Source organism: Zootoca vivipara, chromosome 2 (assembly GCF_965207765.1).
Source record: "Zootoca vivipara chromosome 2, rZooViv2.hap1.1, whole genome shotgun sequence".
NCBI classification, from domain to species: domain Eukaryota; kingdom Metazoa; phylum Chordata; class Lepidosauria; order Squamata; family Lacertidae; genus Zootoca; species Zootoca vivipara.
In genome coordinates, this window is record NC_142584.1 from 105,422,646 (window position 1) to 105,441,004 (window position 18,359).

General features: G+C 47.2%; 2 protein-coding genes and 1 pseudogene across 2 annotated transcripts; all 3 read left to right on the forward strand.

Annotated features, from left to right (window-relative positions):
• The first annotated feature begins 947 nt into the window (after positions 1-947).
• On the forward strand, positions 948-10,236 carry LOC118080939 (E3 ubiquitin-protein ligase TRIM39-like). The gene is made up of 8 exons (XM_035106987.3): positions 948-2,649; positions 3,444-3,542; positions 5,470-5,658; positions 6,287-6,309; positions 6,778-6,875; positions 7,392-7,421; positions 8,526-8,567; positions 9,147-10,236. Exons 1-8 carry the CDS (start codon positions 2,206-2,208, stop codon positions 9,665-9,667), a joined length of 1,446 nt encoding a protein of 481 aa, XP_034962878.2. The 5' UTR covers positions 948-2,205; the 3' UTR covers positions 9,668-10,236.
• Positions 1,611-1,719, forward strand: LOC118081619 (U2 spliceosomal RNA; annotated as a pseudogene).
• Positions 10,237-13,037: 2,801 nt separating the features above from the next.
• On the forward strand, positions 13,038-13,621 carry LOC118080945 (histone H2A-like). Its single transcript, XM_035106998.2, has one exon. It carries the CDS (start codon positions 13,148-13,150, stop codon positions 13,619-13,621), a length of 474 nt encoding a protein of 157 aa, XP_034962889.1. The 5' UTR covers positions 13,038-13,147.
• The last annotated feature ends 4,738 nt before the right edge of the window (positions 13,622-18,359 follow it).

An 18,359-nucleotide genomic window follows, 5' to 3' on the forward strand; every position in this document is an offset into this window, starting at 1 on the left:
GGTTTCCAAGTATCAGGCCCCTTTGTACCAGAGTATCACACAGCTTCCAATACCGGTAGCATAGGAGTCCCATGTCTGGCGAAGGAGTGTAAAAATAAATCACAGGAAACAATTTAATACAGTTGTTGTTTAGTCATGTCTGACTCTTCGTGACCCCATGGACCAGAGCACGCCAGGCACTCCTGTCTTCCACTGCCTCCCACAGTTTGGTCAGACAGACAATTCAATACAGACAGAAGTAATAAATCACAGGAAACAATTCAATACAGAAAGAAGTCCTTTACTGTCATTCTTGAGCGTAATGGTTACTAACTAAAATCATAATAAAAAATTCCTTCAGTAGCACCTTAAAGACCAACTAAGTTTTTATTTTGGTATGAGCTTTCGTGTGCATGCACACGCACACACACACGAAAGCTCATACCAAAATAAAAACTTAGTTGGTCTTTAAGGTGCTACTGAAGGAATTTTTTAATTTTGTAATTTAATTTTGTTTCGACTCAGACCAACACGGCTACCTACCTGTAACTAAAACTAAAATAATCTATCAGATCCCTTCAGTTCAAACTGCTCCAGGCTAAAAGCTGCCAGAGCATTTCACACTATAAGAGAGCAAAGATCAGATGAAACATCCCTTTGTCCCCTGCAAATGGCACATTAGCGCTAATGGCCCATTAGCCAGAGCCTAGGGCTTGCCAATCAGAAGGGCGGAGGTTTAAATCTGCAGGTTGCTCGGTCCCTGCTCCTTCCAACCTAGCAGTTCGAAAGCACGTCAAAGTGTAAGTAGATAAATAGGTACCGCTACAGCGGGAAGGTAAATGGCGTTTCCGTGTGCTGCTCTGGTTCGCCAGAAGCAGCTTTGTCATGCTGGCCACATGACCTGGAAGCTGTACGCCGGCTCCCTCGGCCAATAACACGAGATGAGCGCCGCAACCCCAGAGTTGGTCATGACTGGACCTCATGGTCAGGGGTCCCTTTACCTTTACTTAATAGCTCATTAGCATAATTAAATCCAGACGGTCTCCTCCATGTATTTCACAATGTTTAATCAAATCGTGATAATTTTAACCAGACATGTCCCAAGTCCGTTTCGGGGGTCTAATCCAGCTCACTGGCCTAATCCAGCCCCTGTGGCAGTTTATTTCCTGGGGTAAAATCCTAAAAAAGAGAGCTCAACTTCAATCCTAAAAAAAGGTCAACAACTTTGGTCAGCCATCACACGTTCACTTCATCAAATCTGGCTCTCTTTGAAAAAGTTTGGACACCCCTGATAAACTTTTCCTAAATCAAGGAATTATGGGGAGTCTGCTCCTCCCTCCCCCAATTCAAAACAGTATATTTCTTTTGTATTAGCATGTTTTAATGTTGTTCACTACTTTTGGGAGTTTTGGGGGTGAAAAGCAGTATATAAATAAAACATATCCTAACAAGATCCCAGACACCCATCACTCCTGGTCCTCTAGTCAACTGGATCCCAAACTGATTAAGAAAGAGGAAGCAGAGAGCAGGAAAAAGGCAAACACAGGTACCACTTCTTAAAATTTGGACACGGTTGGGTTCCCATCCCCACGTGGCAGAGTGTTGCCATTGTTGTGAGGGTTAAAGGGAGAAGATTTTCTGCTTTTTGGCCAAGATCAAACGTAGGATCTGCTCTTACCAGTTTAATAACTGGCATGTCCTCTGCTAAACAATAAATACAAATACAACCTTTGACCTTTCAAACTTTGGGTGGGCGGGTCATTGCGTTTAGTCGTTACTATGCTATTTCCCCCCACGCCCATGGTTTTATATTGTAAAATCTTCGGATGAAGGGCGGATACATGCCACCTTGCAAATGTAAGAAAGACAAGTGGTGCAATCAAAGGGCATTTAAGCACTACCATTAGCATATCTTCATGGGTGTGAGTCGTTTCCTGAAAAGTGCATTACTGTATTCTGTTTTTTTTGTCCCCTCGCCCCAATTCTCTTCAGCGCCACGCCCCCTTCAGACCGATTGGCGTCTTGCTCGTCTCGGTGTTGTGCCGCGTCTACGCTTTCGCCCGTGTCCTCCTTTCCGTTTCTCCTCGGTTTGCAGGGATCCAGGCTGCGAAGACAGTAGGGATCCTCCGTCTTTGGACCCCATATTTACCTCTGCCGCTGCGGGGCGGGACTCTCTTTCTCCCGCGTTGCCCAGACCGCGCATTTTGCGCGCAAGGAGGCACACCCATGGCCGCTGCCGGAGACCCCTCCATAACTCTCCAGGACGAAGCGACTTGCTCCATCTGCTTGGATTACTTCCGCGACCCGGTGATGATCATCGACTGCGGGCACAGCTTTTGCCGACCCTGCATCGCCCAGTGCCCGGAGGGGCCGGGCCGCGACCTCTCCTCTTGCCCCCAGTGCAGGATAGCTTTTCCCCGGGGCAACCTCCGGCCCAACAGGCACTTGGCGAATATGGCCGAAGCGATACAGCGCCTCCGCCAGCAGCGCCTAAGCCTAGCCCAAGGGGAGTCCAAGAAGAAAGCGCCGAAGTTGTGCGGGAAGCACTACGAAGCCCTCCGGCTCTTCTGCCAAGAGGACCGCGCCTTCATCTGCCTGGTCTGCAGGGAATCCCGGGCGCACAAAGCGCACGCCACCCTCCCCATCAACGAGGCTTCCCAGGATGCTAAGGTACCGTAAGCGATATCGCCCTTCGTTTGGGGAGAATTTGGAGCACGAAGGGGTTGGGGAAAGGGTGACCCTCCTGATCAGGCATAGGCAAACTCGGCCTTCCAGATGTTTTTGGGACTACAACTCCCATCATTCCGAGCTAACAGGACCATTGGTCAGGGATGATGGGAATTGTAGGTGGAAGAAGATTGGAAGAGTTTTAAAGTTTATTTGAAGAAGTATTGTAATATTAATTAGTATGAAAGGGATCTCAAAATACATATAATGCTGTAGTTTAGGAATTTCTTTTAGGATCAAGGAAAATATGATAAAATGATAGATAATGGTTTAGAATTAAAAATAAGTATAGATAGAAAATATGATAATAGATTAAGAAATAGAAATTGCTAAAGAGGATTTGCAGTGAATCGCAGTAAGGGTGGCTTGAGGATGTCACCTTAAAATGATTAGAAAAGAGGTTAAGTTTATGAAATTTTGCATTTTTGTTGTTGTTGTTTATTTGTTTCTGTTTTTTCCTGTTTTGTATTTGTGGATGTAGTGTTTTGTTTCTAATAGATGTTTATAAAATTAATTAAAAACATGGGGGGGGGGAGGGAGTTGTAGTCCCAAAACATCTGGAGTGCCGAGTTTGCTTATGTCTGCTCCAGATAATGCTGGTCTTCAGGTGCCACCATCCCCAGGATTTTATTTACAGTTTTACTTGTATACTACTGTGAGAGCTCTTTAGTGAAAGAGTGGTTTCTAAATCTTTTAATTAATGGTATAAGCGCTGAATGCCAATTTTTATCTTTAAGGATCAGCTCCAAAGTTGCCTAACAACCTTGAAGGAGGAGAGAGATGAAATTTTGAAGGGGATTGAAGTGTGCAGTCAGAGAGAAATTCAGGAAATGAAGGTAGGCAGGCTCCTGGTTTGCCATCCACTGAACGTAGCTGCCTCCTTTTTGTGCTCACTTAATTTTATTGTACACAGGTTGTACATTGACAATAAAGGTAGTATTATTATTCTGGACTGCAGCTCCTCTCAGGCCAGTTAGAGGAGTAGGTGTTGTTGTTGTTGTTTTTTAAATGTATAAACCGATCTTCATCTGAGATTCACAGGAAGTTGCCATCCCAAACATGTGGAGGGCATCAAGTTCAGGAGCCCTGGATATCTGTGTGCTCTCATGGGACTAAAATGACTAAAATAACCTGTGTATATTCATATAGGCGTATAGTTGATAAATCATTGTGCGGCTAAGGGAAAATAAAAAATGTTCAAGGTTATATGGGCAATGGATGCATGGGACTAACAGCAAATCACAGCTAAATGCAGATAGGTCTGTACAACATAAGCTGAAGTGAATCAAGGCACCTACAAAATGCTTTCGTAACATTTAAGATATAGAGATGGATGAACACAGGATTTCAGTAGTGAATATGGTTACATTATAGATTTCTGGAGCAAAATGTGTAGCTAAAGACCTTTCACTGGTGGGGGTGCCAACTTGAACAAAACATTGGAGGGGGGACAGGTAAGCCTCGCCCTGCATAATTGATCACATGACGCAGTACACACACACACATTTGAATGGCAATGCCCATCAACTTTGGGGTGGGGGCAGCCCCCTGAAATCCTTTCTTGGGGGGTGAAAACCCCTAGGAGTTGACACCTCCTAGGTATTGTGTTTTTAATATTCGATTGGGAGCCGGCCAGAGTCATAGCTGCTAAGTTATCCCTTTTGTTAAGGGATTTTCCCATATGCTGAATAGGCTTCCTCGCGAGAAAAGGGAAAACTTGGCAGCTATGGCCAGAGTGTCTAGGGAAACCCAGCCAGATGGGCGGGATATAATTTTTTTTATTATTATTACTAGTGTGTTTCAGGCGCTAGAAGATATGTGGCCTTACCTCTCTCTCTGTGCTCGCTCTCGTGTTGTGCCCCGTGGCCGAGCGCAGAGAGGGAGGGAAGGCCGCGGCCTCGCCGCTCCTCTCACGGGCTCCTCCGTCGCTGCTCCACATCCTCTAGGCGCCCATGGACGCCGGCCCCCTGAGGGCGAGGAGCTCAGGACGGGCAGAGGGAAGGTGAGGCACGCTCGGGCCGGGCTGCTCCCGCTGCTGCTGCTACCGCCTCCGCCTCCTTCCTTCGCCAGAACAACGGAGGCTGGTGACGAAGGTGGCTCTGGGGGCGCCCATGGCTGTCTCGGGGCCAAAGCCGGGACAGTGGCGGCAGGGGGCGGGGATCCTCTAGGCGCCCATGGAGGCCGGCGTTGGAGCGGCCCGCTAGCACAGCCTCCGGCACCGCATGAGAGTGTCCTGGGCGTGGCGACCGAGATATTGTCTCTGCGTCCAATCCCTGTGTCCGTGGGGCACATGCGCAGTAGCGCGGACACAGGGAAACAGGGAATCTGGACGCAGAGACACTTGCACATTATTATATAGGATTATTACTAGTCTTCTTTTTCTTCTTCTTTGGCGATCACTCGTATCCAAGTAAGATTGTCTTCCATAAACACGGTTTTAACAATGGGTCCGTAAGTGACTGTGGAGGCCAATTCTGGATCCACACGCCCTTCCACTTTTTACCTTTATTACCTTTACCTTTATTATTACTAGTATAGCTTAACTGAAGGTATCAGATAAGATAGTGGGACAACGTTGGAAATATGTGGATTGAAAAACAGGAGGAAGTAATGTTCTTCTCTGGACCTTTGCATTAGGTTACACCTCCTACTTGTTATGGTGGAGTGAATTAAGCCCTGGTGAAATTAAGCACAACTGCCCCCCGGGGATGGAATCACAACAGCACACTCAATTTGGTCTCTCTTGTCCTCTGCTCTTTGCAGAATCGTCTGGGAAGCATCAGGGATCAAGTTGCGGGAAACTGGGAACTACAAGTTGTGGGAAACTGTGCAGAGCTCATGCAGTCAATCGACAAAATAGCCAGTGAATTCTCAGAGCGCAGCTCTCATCTCGCCAAACTGATTAAAGAGGTAGAGGAGAAGTGCCTGAAGTCTGCCTTTGAACTCCTGCAGGTAGGATCGTACTAGTAGATGTGAAAGCCCAGGGAAATTAGGGGTGGGTGGACATTCCTCTCCCGAAGCCTTTTTTGTTGTTGTTCCCCTCCCCAACAAACAAACAAAAAATGGGGAAAAATTTTAAAAAATTGTTGGACTATGATATGTGAAAAGGGTACAGCAGATTTGTTTCAGTCCAGTCTAACCTTCATTTTTTTAGAAGCCCATGATAAATTTGATGGCAAATACGAAGAAGCAGAAACTGATAGCGATAATGCAAAAGAGAGAGAGAGACTTTCATGTTTTTGAATCTTGTTCTCTTCCCCTCACCCCCCTTTTTGACACTGGAGGAGCCATAGGGTGGTAGTCCGTGCTAAATCCTACTCAGAGTAGACCCACTGGAGCTCATGAACATGGTCAACTTGTTCGTTAATTTCAATGGGTCTACTCTTGGTAGACTATTTGAATACAACCCATAATATTGCTCTTCTTTTTTTCCTATAGTGTTGATGGTCTGTCCCGTTTTCATTGTTCCGTCTTGAAAGGAAGGTGGGCTGTAAATGTGCAAAATGCATTAAGAGTTAGTACTTAATGAACTGTAATGAACTTTGAAAAGTGGATCTGATCGATTTATCTTTTTCCCCAGGATATGGATCCCTTGCTGAGCAGGTAAGACCCTGTTTACAGAATCGTAGAATTGTAGAGTTGGAAAGGATCCACCCCTTGCAATGCAGGAATATGCAACTGTGTCATATGGGGATTGAACTGACAACCTTGAGGTTATCAGCACCATGCTCTAACCAACTGAGCTATTTGGAAGATTGGGACAGTCCTGCCATTAGGCAGATCGAGGCCGCCATCTCGGGCAGCTGATTATGCCAGGTTTGCCCAAGGTCTATTTTGGGGGCCTAATTCGGCCCCCGTGGTAGTATATGTCTTGCGGCAATTTTTTTTAAAAAAAAGCTCAACAACTTTAATTTTTGGTCGGCCTTCAGCAAATCTGGCCCTCTTTGAAAAAAGTTTGGGCACCCCTAGATTATGCCATGAAAGTGAAGCAATTGCTAGTTCATTCAACAGGAAAGGAATCGGGGAGCAATACAGGGCAATGCTTTATTTTAAGTCATATGTTCTTTCCAGATGCAACATAGAAATATCTGGGAAACCCAAAGCTGATCTGAATAAGAAAGTTGAGTTGCTTAATGAAAAACTACAGCTGGTGCAGCGTCAGCTTTCAGGTAACAGATTATGTTTTACCTAGGATAATAACAATGACATGAGACAGTCAGGCTCAGGCTCAAAAGGGACACTGCAGAGTTATATATATGGGAGTCAACATTGGCAGTTCACAAAGCCAGGTCTTGATATGTGTTTGTGGTTAACCCTCAAGTAATTAGAGCAGATCCGTATAAAAAGTCTGTAGAGTTATTCAGAGTAGTGAGTCACAATAACAAGACAGCTTAACCAAAGCTACTACTCAGTATTGGGAGACTCAAACTTTCTTTCCGAGACTGCTTTCCGTCATAGGGAACGAAGCAGTAAATATTAAACAAGTATCCCCTTAACTCCCAGCATGACTAGCTAAAATCTTACCTGCATGATTGGGACCGCGGTTAAATATTGCAGCTTTTCTGGTTTCTCCCTCCAAAAATGAAGAGCATTCACACACACCGGTATATACAGTAGTGAACTCTTTTAACATATATGGTATCTGAAACTTTGTCTGAGTTTCCCTTTCACCTTTCTCTCCCCAGAACATCCAAAACCGGCCAGTCTGAGAGCAGGTGAGTTTGCATCCATCCCGGAATGGGAGAGAAGCATTTGGTCTAGATCAGGCATCCCTGAACTCGCCCCTCCAGCTGTTTTGGGACTACAATTCCCATCATCCCTGACCACTGGTCCTGTTAGCTAGGGATGATGGGAGTTGTAGTCCCAAAACATCTGGAGGGCCGCAGTTTGGGGGTGCCTGGTCTAGAACCTTCCGTGGGATATGAAAGCCAGGCCCCAGTGGCTGGCATGGTTGGGCACTGCTTCTGAGCCGCAGGTGCCTGCTTTCAGACGGAGGGAAATTGGGAGAGCATGGGGATAAATATTTGGGTGGCCAGTGGTGATGGGAATCTAGCAACTTCCGGAAGGCTCCAGGTGTCCCATCCCCGAGTTCCAAGCTATTCAACAAAATGAGACTGTCCCCTCGCTTGGCCCATCCCATGACAAACTGCCTGCTTTACTACTACCTTTGGGCAGTTAACCCAATGACCTACATACGAGTAACGTACATTCTTGCCCTGAGCGTAACTCTTGTCCTCATTTATGGCTCCTCTTTTTCTTTTGCCAGAGCCTAGGGGTCTTTCCCTGACCGTTGATGATAGTTTTTGATGATAAGTTTGCAGGTCTAACAACACTGGGTCGTCAAATGGGGCGAATTAAACAAATGCATGCCATGCCTCTCCTGCCCCCTGGAAAGGAGGCAAAGAAACAACAGTTGTTCATCTGACAGTTAGCCTTAAGAACATGATTCATGCATTAGTCAATAATTATTGTGAATGATTCTTGTACAGCCCGGTATGCATCCAGAGCAGTACTTACCCTGAAGTGCCGAATCTGTGCATGCTCCCCACGCGATTTGGCGCTTCTGCGCACACACGTGACTTCATTTGGCGTGTCTGCGCATGCGCGAATCGCCGAACCCGGGAGTAACCCGTTCAGTTACTTTCGGGTTCGGCGCGTACGTACCCCATGTTGTACACAACCTGAAGCATACATAGCTAGAGGTATGACTGTAGTTTAATTAGCAACAAAATTTATTGGTGCATGATTAAGCAGGCTGCAAGGTCTCTTTTGTTAGCCTTACAGTGGACGTTTTACCCTATTCTCTTTTCTACTCCTAGACTATGTTCATGCCAACACGGTGAAATCAAAATGGAAAAGAAGTAAGCTGCTATTTCCGGAGAGCGAAAACAGGCCAGGTGTTGGAGAGTTTCCGCATTTGATGTCCTGATGTTTCTCTCTTGAGATAAAAGTTGCTGCAGGGGGAGATCCAACTGGACTGAGGCCCTGGCAGCAGTGCTGAGGGGCGGAGGAAGCAAGTTAGTCCCTGCGCTGTCACTCAAGTCTAAACCACCACCACCCCAGCAAGTAAATAGCTCAAGGGGGGAAATAGTGTTGTGGAAAGGGTTACATTAACCATTTTCCAGCTCAAGGGCCACATTCTCTTCTAAGCAGCCTTCCAAGGGCCACATGCCATGGTGGGGACAGAGGCAGAAGTGGGTGAAGCAGCGAATGTAAATTTCATCTTTGTTTCTGCACACACAGTCTCCAGCTTGCAACTCTCACCCTGTATCCTCGCCATGCAAATTTGATTGTATGAATTGGCCTACTTTGGTTCTCCATTCCTCTCCTCCTAAAGAATATGTGCAATTTGCGAGCACTACCTTACGGAAGTTACGGATTCTGTTAAGCGCTTGTCTTGTTTGCTGTGTTTTACCACTCTGCTTCCTGTTGTGTTTCAGAAAACGTGGTGTTTGATCCGGAAACAGCCCATCCCCGATATATTGTGTCTTCAGATGGAAAATCAGTATGGTGGGGAAATGTACGCCAGGACTACCCCTACAGTTCAATTAGGTTTGAATACGCCCGCTGTCTACTTGGAATGCGGGGATTCAGCTCAGGGAAACATTATTGGACAGTGGATGTTGAGGGTGTCAATCATTGGGCTGTGGGCGTAGCCAGAGAGTCTGTGGAGAGGGATAGAGAAATTAATTTTGAACCTGATGAAGGGATCTGGGCAGTGGGCTTTCGCCGCAATGATCAGTTCAAAGCTCTGACTTCACCACCTACCTATTTGGACCCAGAAGAGGGCCCAACACAAATCCAAGTTTCGTTGAACTACGAAGCAGGGACTGTGGCTTTTTATGATGCTGAAGATAAGACCCGCCTCTTTATTTTCGAGTCAATTGATTTTGAAGAGGAGGAAGTTTTCCCCTTTTTCCGGATTGTAGATCCATCAGCTTGCCTCCAGCTGTGCTACTAAAGCACATGGTCCTTGACCTTTGCTTTGCCTTTCCTGGGTGCTCAGACGAGTCCAGATGTTAGTCCCATAGAGCAGCGGATATCATTTCTGTGCACATTGTCTTTGAAAGTCTGCATAGGCTGCAGTTTCCATCCCAGGCTGCTGTCCCACATTCTCCTTCAACAAAGGACCAAGGTGTTTTGGGTTGACTCTGCAGATGATTGCTTTATAATTCAGTACAGCAAAGAAGCACTATAATATTGCAAATAATGTTCCTTTACTGTTGCACCCTCTTAGTGGTGCCAATGGGGGATTTCCTCCCAATGCAAATAGAAGCTTCAGAGGAGGGATTATACTCAGGACCAAAGCAAAGGAGGAAAGGGTTAAATCCCCCACCACCTTTTTTGGGATTCTAATACAGTAATCATTAGCTTCTCCTCTCAGCATTTTGCAGCTTTACAAACCTGCATTTTGAATGCTAAAACAAATATTGTCTATTTTTGACCCTTAGTCTTCCCCTATATTAACTGTACTGTTTGTTAGCGTAGAACTGTAGGATTTTACTTTTAATAAACCTGTGATTTGATGTAGCCATTGCAGTCTTTCAATCATTTCATTAATCTTAATAAAGTTTTTTTAAACTTTAATAAAGTTTTTTTTAAAAAAATCCTTTAACCTTCGTTTTGACTCAACTAATTTTTATGCTGCACTTCTGTTAGGATAATTTTAGTTTGTTCTGTTGCTTTTCTTTAAAGATTGAAGGCAACCTAAAAGCTTTTTTTTAAGTACCATACTGAACAAAAATGATACATACAGATAATGTTCATAGTGTAAGAATTATTTTTTTTTTAAAAAAAAACCACCACTCCAGCAAAATAACAAAACTAGTCTTACCAATTAACTAGGGCTATGTTTAAAACCATCCCATCCTGTCCCCTGAAATGCCTGTGAGTAAAGGAACACTTTAACATTGTGCAATGTTGGTGCCAATATTTTGTTTTAAGATACATGTGTTTAAGGTGGAGTATTGTTTGGGGTTAGCCCAGGCCCACAGGCATAGGCAAACTCGGGCCTCCAGATGTTTTGGGACTACAACTCCCATCATTCCTGACCACTGGTCCTGTTAGCTAGGGATGATGGGAGTTGTAATCCCAAAACAACTGGAGGGCAGAGTTTGCCTAGGCCTGGCCCAGCGTCCTGACCCCCAGGTATTTTGTGTGACGCCCCAATCTCCTGTCCCTCCCACTTAAAAAAGAAAAGTTTTATTATTTTGAATATTGGGCAGTTGACCAAGCTGCAAAATGGAAGAGTGCTACGAAACGTCTAGTGGAATATTATATATCTTTTAGGCTACTGTCACTATTTTGTATTGTTTTAAGTATCTTATGTATATTACTTTCAATGTATTGTTACACGTCACCCGAATCTGCGTGAGTGGTGTGCAATTCATGGGGTTGCAGGCGCGCTAACCAGGGTCTGTCCAGGGATGGACTTTGGTAATATGGCACCCTGAACAAGAATAACATTTGATGCCACCCACTAAGTATTTCTTATTTCCACAATAATGCCTTATTGTTTTTTTCAACCCCTTGGCTTGGTGCCCTCTGCGGGGGAACCACCCACACCTTCCTAAATCCTGTGTTCCCTTTTGTAGCAATGAGGCACATGTTGTATAAAGATCATTCATTTACAGAAACAGCTTGTGTATATTAATCTGTGTGAGATTTCCAGAAACTGCAAGAAGCTACGTAGGTTGTTTACAATAGAGAAGGGGCCGAATCGCATGTGCCCAGTGAGGGGATCTGGGCCATCTCCTTTAATGGTGGCGATTACTGGGTGCACAGCTCCACTAAGACTTTTCTGCCCATGAGCCTTGACCCTGGAGTGGTAACGGTTGCTCTCCAGTACGAAACACGGGGATGTTTCCTTTTCAGACTATCACAGTGGGTCACTTCTTCATGGGGGGAAAACACCCGCACTTTCTTCAAGATCAGAAGCTCATCAACCCATCTCAGATTACGCAGCCTGGCTTTGTGAAGGCTAGAAGTATGTTTATGAGCCTGTTGCAGGGCACTCTTGTTCCTTAGCTTGCTTGCCCTCAATAGTTTTTGAGAAATCTTCATTGTTCAAGCCATGGCCAGTGGGACTTTTCTGCAAACCTGCAAGAGAAGATATTGGCAGCAATCCAGAGTAACGCTGAGCAAAAGAGCTAATTATCTCATCTAGTGGATTTCGGGCTCTCTAAAGATTCTGGTAACAGAACCATCTTCTAATCTATGACATACACCCCTTCCACACAAGTCCAAGTGCCCACACACTCTGAGTGACTCCAATAGCCAGCCATTAGTTTCTTAGGCACATGCAAAAGATCTGCAGGTAGGCAGAAAGGTCAGCCTTCTGTTGGATGGCAATCTGTCATGGATGCTTTAGCTGAGATTCCTGCATTGCAGGGGGTTGGACTAGATGACCCATGGGGGTCACTTCATTCTCTTAAGATTCTATGATTCTCCACCCCATGCTTTGAAGGCACTAGGAAGCAGGAAGAGGGATTATTGCTGCTTTCAAGTACTGGCAAAGCCCAGCATTGAAAGAGGCCAAATCCTTCCCTCTCCCCTGTTCCCTCCAGCTTCAGGAAAGGGACGCCTCACACTCATCACACTGCTTTGAAGACTCCATCTCTCAACCCTACTCTCAACAGAATCCTGATCTCCTAATGTTTTTATTTTTATTTTACTTTTGTGCAGCATTTACATTATTTCCGCTCTCCTAGTACAGAGAGAACTCGCATGTGTCTAATCCTTTCAACCCGTTGAAGCGCTTGGTTGCCATTTTTCCCAAGTGCACAGAAACGTCAAGCCCCGCCCCCCTCACAGGGTGTCTGTTGTGGGGGAGGAGGGGAAAGGAGACTGTTAGCTGCTTTGAGACTCCTTCGGGTAGTGATAAAGCGGGATATCAAATCCAAATCCAAACTCTTCCCTCTGCTTTCTCCACCGCAGCCTGCACCTATTTAGCCTTGGAGTCCAGAAGGGCACTTTTACGAAGTATCGCAGGGAATGTCTAACGTAAACTGCGTAACAGGTTTCTTGGCCGACGCGCTGGAAATGTAGAAGCAAAGGAATCTGCTAGGAACTGTATAGGCGGGAGAAACTTGCAAAATATCCCCAGCTCTCACAAAACATCGTATGGGGGGGGGCACAACAACCCACGAGCATCAGTATTTCCATTAGAAAACTGTACGGGAAGGGTCGGGTGAACAGAAAGCAGAGAGAGACAATATTTGTCCTTTCTTCTACAATTAATATATTCCGTTCCCCTCTCCCAGAACCACACCCGCGCGCACTCGTCGCCCATTGGTTTAGAAATAGAATCCTTTTTTCTATTGGCCTGTATGTCTTCGACCAATCGCAGCTAGCTCAAGAAACGTATAAAAGGCTCAAAGCACTCCAAGCACCTGCATTCCTTTCGTTCTTTGGTCGAGATAGAAGTCAGGAGGTTTTGAAGATGTCTGGTCGCGGCAAGACAGGTGGCAAGGCGCGGGCCAAGGCCAAGTCCCGCTCTTCCAGGGCCGGCCTGCAGTTTCCCGTGGGCAGAGTCCATCGGCTGCTGCGCAAGGGAAACTACGCCGAGCGCATCGGCGGCGGAGCTCCCGTTTATTTGGCCGCTGTGCTCGAGTACCTCAGCGCAGAGATCCTAGAGCTGGCCGGCAACGCAGCCAGGGACAACAAGAAGAGCCGCATCATCCCGCGCCACTTGCAGCTGGCGGTGCGCAACGACGAGGAGTTGAACAAACTGCTGGGCGGAGTGACCATAGCGCAGGGCGGAGTCTTGCCCAACATCCACGCCGTCTTGCTGCCCAAGAAGACCGAAGCTCTGCATAGCGCGGCCAGCGCTAAGGCTGCTCCCAAACCCCTGACCAAGGCCGCCAAAGGCACCAAAGTGGCCCTCAAGGCCAGCACCGCGCCCGTTGCAGTGTAGTGAGGCCAAAAGGCCAATAGCCCGGACCAGGGCCGCTGACAAAATACCCAGACCCAAAGGCTCTTTTCAGAGCCACCCACAACGCTCCTAGAAGAACTGAAACACTGCCGCCAAAAATATAATTAAACCTCTCGGCTCTCCATTGCTTCGAAAACTCCTCCCAAATGTTAGCTGAGGCTCCCTGTCATTTTACGCCTTTCTTAAAAACACCTTGAATGGCAATCGACCTTTTTGTGCCCCTGATAGCTATTTCCTGCCACCCACAGCACATCTATAAAAGCACCACGACGACCAAGGACTTTATCCCCTGCTTGGTGAAGCAGAGATACAGCCTGCAGCCAATGATTCTAGTAGCTGTCCGCATTTTTCTTTTGTAAACCAATTCGTACCAAAAGACACTCCAAGGCTCTGCACTGTTCTCCACCTGCTACATAATGCTAGGACACTGGAGGATTTGCAAAAAGTTATGAATCGTATTTTTTAAAGGACTTACCAGCAGCAGCAATGCCAAAGCATTAAACACACCCAGCCCCCTTCCTAGGTTGCTGAAACAGTGACAGCTTGGAGTGAACCAAGAGGAATTTATGGGGTGTTAATAACTTAGAAAAACAATAAAGAAATAATTGGCAAAAAGAGGGGATTGTGGTGAAATACAATATTAGTTCTGGTACCAAAACACAGGTAGTGCAGGTGCTATATATTGCCCTGCTTTCCCCCCCCCACCCCCGCTTCCAATATTTTGAATCGGCATCCTGTGAGAATCCAAAGATTCACCAAAGCAGAACTGACAAACTCATCTCTATCTAAGAGGACCCAAGTGTCTTATACAGTACTTGTCAGTGGTTTCATCTCTTCCCCACCCCTGTTGTTTGTTAAAGCTTTATCCTTCCTCTGCAATATGACTGGGTGACATACAGCTAGCCATGCTACAGACAGAGGAATGGTAAAGTTTTGAAGTCCAATTCAGAGCCTTCAAATACATCTGGGCTCCATATATCAGCAGTATGAATAATGGAAAACTTATCTCCCCAGCAAAAGCAACTGCCATGAAAGTGGTAATCAAACTACTGGAACTGGCATCAAAAAATGCTATTCTCCCACCCTCGCAGTCCTGATAAACACGGATTCTGCTGAACTATGTCCCCCAAGGCAGAAAACAGATCTGATTTCAGAGCCCAGATCCCCTATCAAGACCCACTGCAATTCCACCTATCGTTTTGACAGATTCCATAGCAACACCCACAGCCCAGCGCCCACCCCGCAAAATTATCGCTACCTACCAGTAATGCCTCCCTGAGGCAAAGCCCTCACAGCACAGTGCACAGACAACCGAATCAAAATACATTTAGGTAGTTAGAGAGCCATGCTTCATGCACTTTCAATTTTCAAACAGCACTAGGTGTGGATGCACACTATTTGGACCCTTCGTCAGATTTGCTTATGGAAGAACAGAGCAAATCCACATTAGAGGCAAGTCCAGGCTAGGGGCAGACTGGGTAATACGGAGCCCAGAGCAAAGAAAAACGTAAGCTTCTTAAATATTTATTTGGGGCCCTCCTCCCATCACTTTCCGTTATTTGTATGCTCTCAAGTGCACTGCATAATAGTTGTGGCAACACCATATCCTTTCTGATTGGGGCCTAACTTTAAGTAGATACCTGTATAAATGCAGGGATATATATAGCAATGTATTGATGCTAGTTCCACATCTCCCAGATCTAGCATTCTGGAGCAAGACCCCTCCTCTTCAGAGAGGGGGGAATTTGCGGGCGGGACCCGCTCTACGCAGCAAGCAGGGGGCGGGGTCCGCCCCCTGCTCCACCTTTACCTGCCGCGCTTAGGGCTGGCCAATAGGGCCAGCTGGGGGGGCGGGGCTAAGAGGTCTTTAAAATAGCGCGGCAGGCTCCAGATCGCCCCTTCTCGCCCCTGCACCTCATCGGATCTCCCACCCACCCGCCCTTTAGGTCGTCCCTTAGTCAGGTACATTTTGACCTTGCTATGGACTTCGGTTGGTCGCCTTTGGGTCGCCTTTGGTGGCCCAAAGGGTCCGGGTAGGAGTTTTTTCTCCAATTGGCTAATTGGCACCGGCCTCTTGGTTTTTTCGCCTACCTCGTAGCAATTCGTCACAACTTCTTCTTCGGTATTTGGCGGTAGGCAATGGAATATGGAGTTGTCTGGTGTGTTCGAGGACTGGTTGTGGCCATCATCCAACCCTCCTCGTATAGGGGTATCCCCTTAAGGCAGGGGTGTCAAACTCAAATTCATCGGGGGCCGCATCAGCAGTTTGGTCACCCTCAAAGGGCCGGTTGTATCTGTAGGACTATGTGTCCACTCTTTATTATCATAAATTATTGTCACTGCATTCAATTATTACTGTTTTTGTAATAATGTAAGTAATAACTAGCTCTGAAAGCAGAAACATAGTCAGAATAATGGCAAGTAGATATTCAAATGTACAATTATTGTACAATTTATTGAAAAATGATTTTTGGTAACTGCACTGGGTGGTGGAGGCTCGCTAGGGTTTCATGCAGGACCTTTGCAGAGCTACTAGTACCTGGAGATGCTGGGGTCCTTCTGCATGCAGGACAGATGTTCTGCCAGTGAGCCACCACCCTTCACCAAGGGACTGGCTGAGGTTGACTCACTGAAGCTGCTCTCCTGGTTCCAGGGTTTAAGGGCCAGAAGTATAAAGCAGCATCCTATGTTTCTGAGGAGAGGGAGAGGGAGGGGAGGGGAGGAAGGAAGGAAGGAAGGAAAGAGGGAGTGGGAGGGAGAGAGGAAGGAAGGAAAGAGGGGAGAGAAAGAAGAGTAGGAAATAAGGAAGGGAATAAAGAAGGAAAGAAAAAGAAAGAGGGAGAGAAGACGGAAAGGGAGAAAGAAGGAAGGAAGTAGAGGGAAAGAAAGAATAAGAATGAGGGAGAGGAAGAAAGTTGGGAAGGACGGAAGGAAGAAAGGAAGGAAGTAAGGAAGAAAGAAAGAAAAGAGGCAGCAGGAGGGAGAGAGGAAGAGTAGGAAAGAAGGAATAAAGAAGGAAAGAAAAAGAAAGAGGGAGAAAAGACAGAGATAAAGAAGGAAGGAAGGAGAGGGAAAGAAAGAATAAGAACGAGAGAGAGGAAGAAAGAAAGGGAGGGGGGGTCGCCGCCTTGATTCAGCGCCAGAAAAGAGCGCGAAGGGACCCAGGGGCAAAAAGCATTTCCCGTGCAGCGTGAGGCAGCGGGTGTCCGTTTTAGGAGAAGTGCGTAAAGCCTCAGAGTTACACTTCGTGAGGCTGAGCCGCTGCTGAGCTCACGTTCATGAGGCTGAGCCGCGGCAGGAGGAGGAGGAGGTGAGGCAAGAGGAGGAGGAGGCAGCGGCTTGCCGGGTCGGTGCCCGGCAGCGCCGTGCGGAGAGTCCCGAGCCTCTGGGACGCAGCAGTGCTCTGTAGCACTTTGAATCCTCCTCCTCCTCCACGCGGCACTGCTGGGTGCTTTGTCTGTGCTTCAGCAGCAGCAGCAGCTGTTTCCAGGCGCCGAGCCGTGGCAGGAGGAGGAGGATTCAAAGTGCTACAGAGCACTGCTGTGTCGCAGAGGCTCGGGACTCTCCGTGCGGCGCTGCCGGGCACCGACCCGGCAAGCTGCCTCCTCCTTCTCCTGCTGTGGCTCGGGGCACTCTACGCAGCGCTGCTCCAGCTGCCTTTCTACCCCCCCCCCGGCCCCAGCTGTTTGTCGGCGCGGCGCTTCAGCAGCAAGGTCCCACTGCTGGGTCCCGCTGGCTGGGGCGCTCGGCGGGCCACATGACGAGGTCTGGCGGGCCGGATTTGGCCCCCGGGCCTTGTGTTTGACACCCGTGCCTTAAGGGATCCAGCGGTCGTGGATCCCGTCCTACGCCCTGCGGGTGGCTAGGGCCATGGCATGACCCCGGTGGCACCAGGGGGAGCTTTCAGTTGTATTTGCATCAACAGGCTCCTTGGGGTGTTAACCTGATATGACCCCCCGCCGAGCGGGGTGGAGTCACGCTTGCTAGGGAGTCCAATGCCTAAGCCAATACCACTCACTTGCTTTAACCAATAAAGTTGTGGCCTTATTCTACCCATTAACCTTAATACCACGTGTCACTGTGTCTTTATTTCTTGCGGGGGGGCGGGTCCTCGAACCGCAAGTGGAAAAACAGGGCAGAACACTGGAGCCAGTGTATTGCCAGTGTATTTTTGCGAGGTTGGTATACAAAATGAAAAGTTGGAAAGCTACTAAGTATTCCTGGCTACAGGCTGCAAATTTAGGGGATTGGGTTGTTTAGTGCCCGATTGGGGTTATGCATTGCTTTTCACAGAACATGGGGTCCTATTGCTCATACTGATGTATTCTGGATGCCAGCAGAAAATAGCTGTCATGGACTCAATAAGATGTAATAATCTTCTGTGCAAGCGGGCAGTCAGATGAAAAGTTGGATTTCCATTCGCATGGGATTAAAGTATGCCGACCAAGCAGGGGTGTGTGTGTATAAATTTGTGACCAGCAGCAGCAGCCTTAAGGTGTTTTTAAGAAAGGCGTAAAATGACAGGGAGCCTCAGCCAACATTTGGGAGGCGTTTTCGAAGCAATGGGGGAAGTGTCCGAGCGAGCGGAGAGGTTTAATTATATTTTCGGCGGTAGTGCTTCCGTTCTTCTAGGAGCGTTGTGGGTGGCTCTGAAAAGAGCCTTTGGGTCTGGGTATTTTGTCAGCGGCCCTGGTCCGGGCTATTTGGCCTTTTGGCCTCA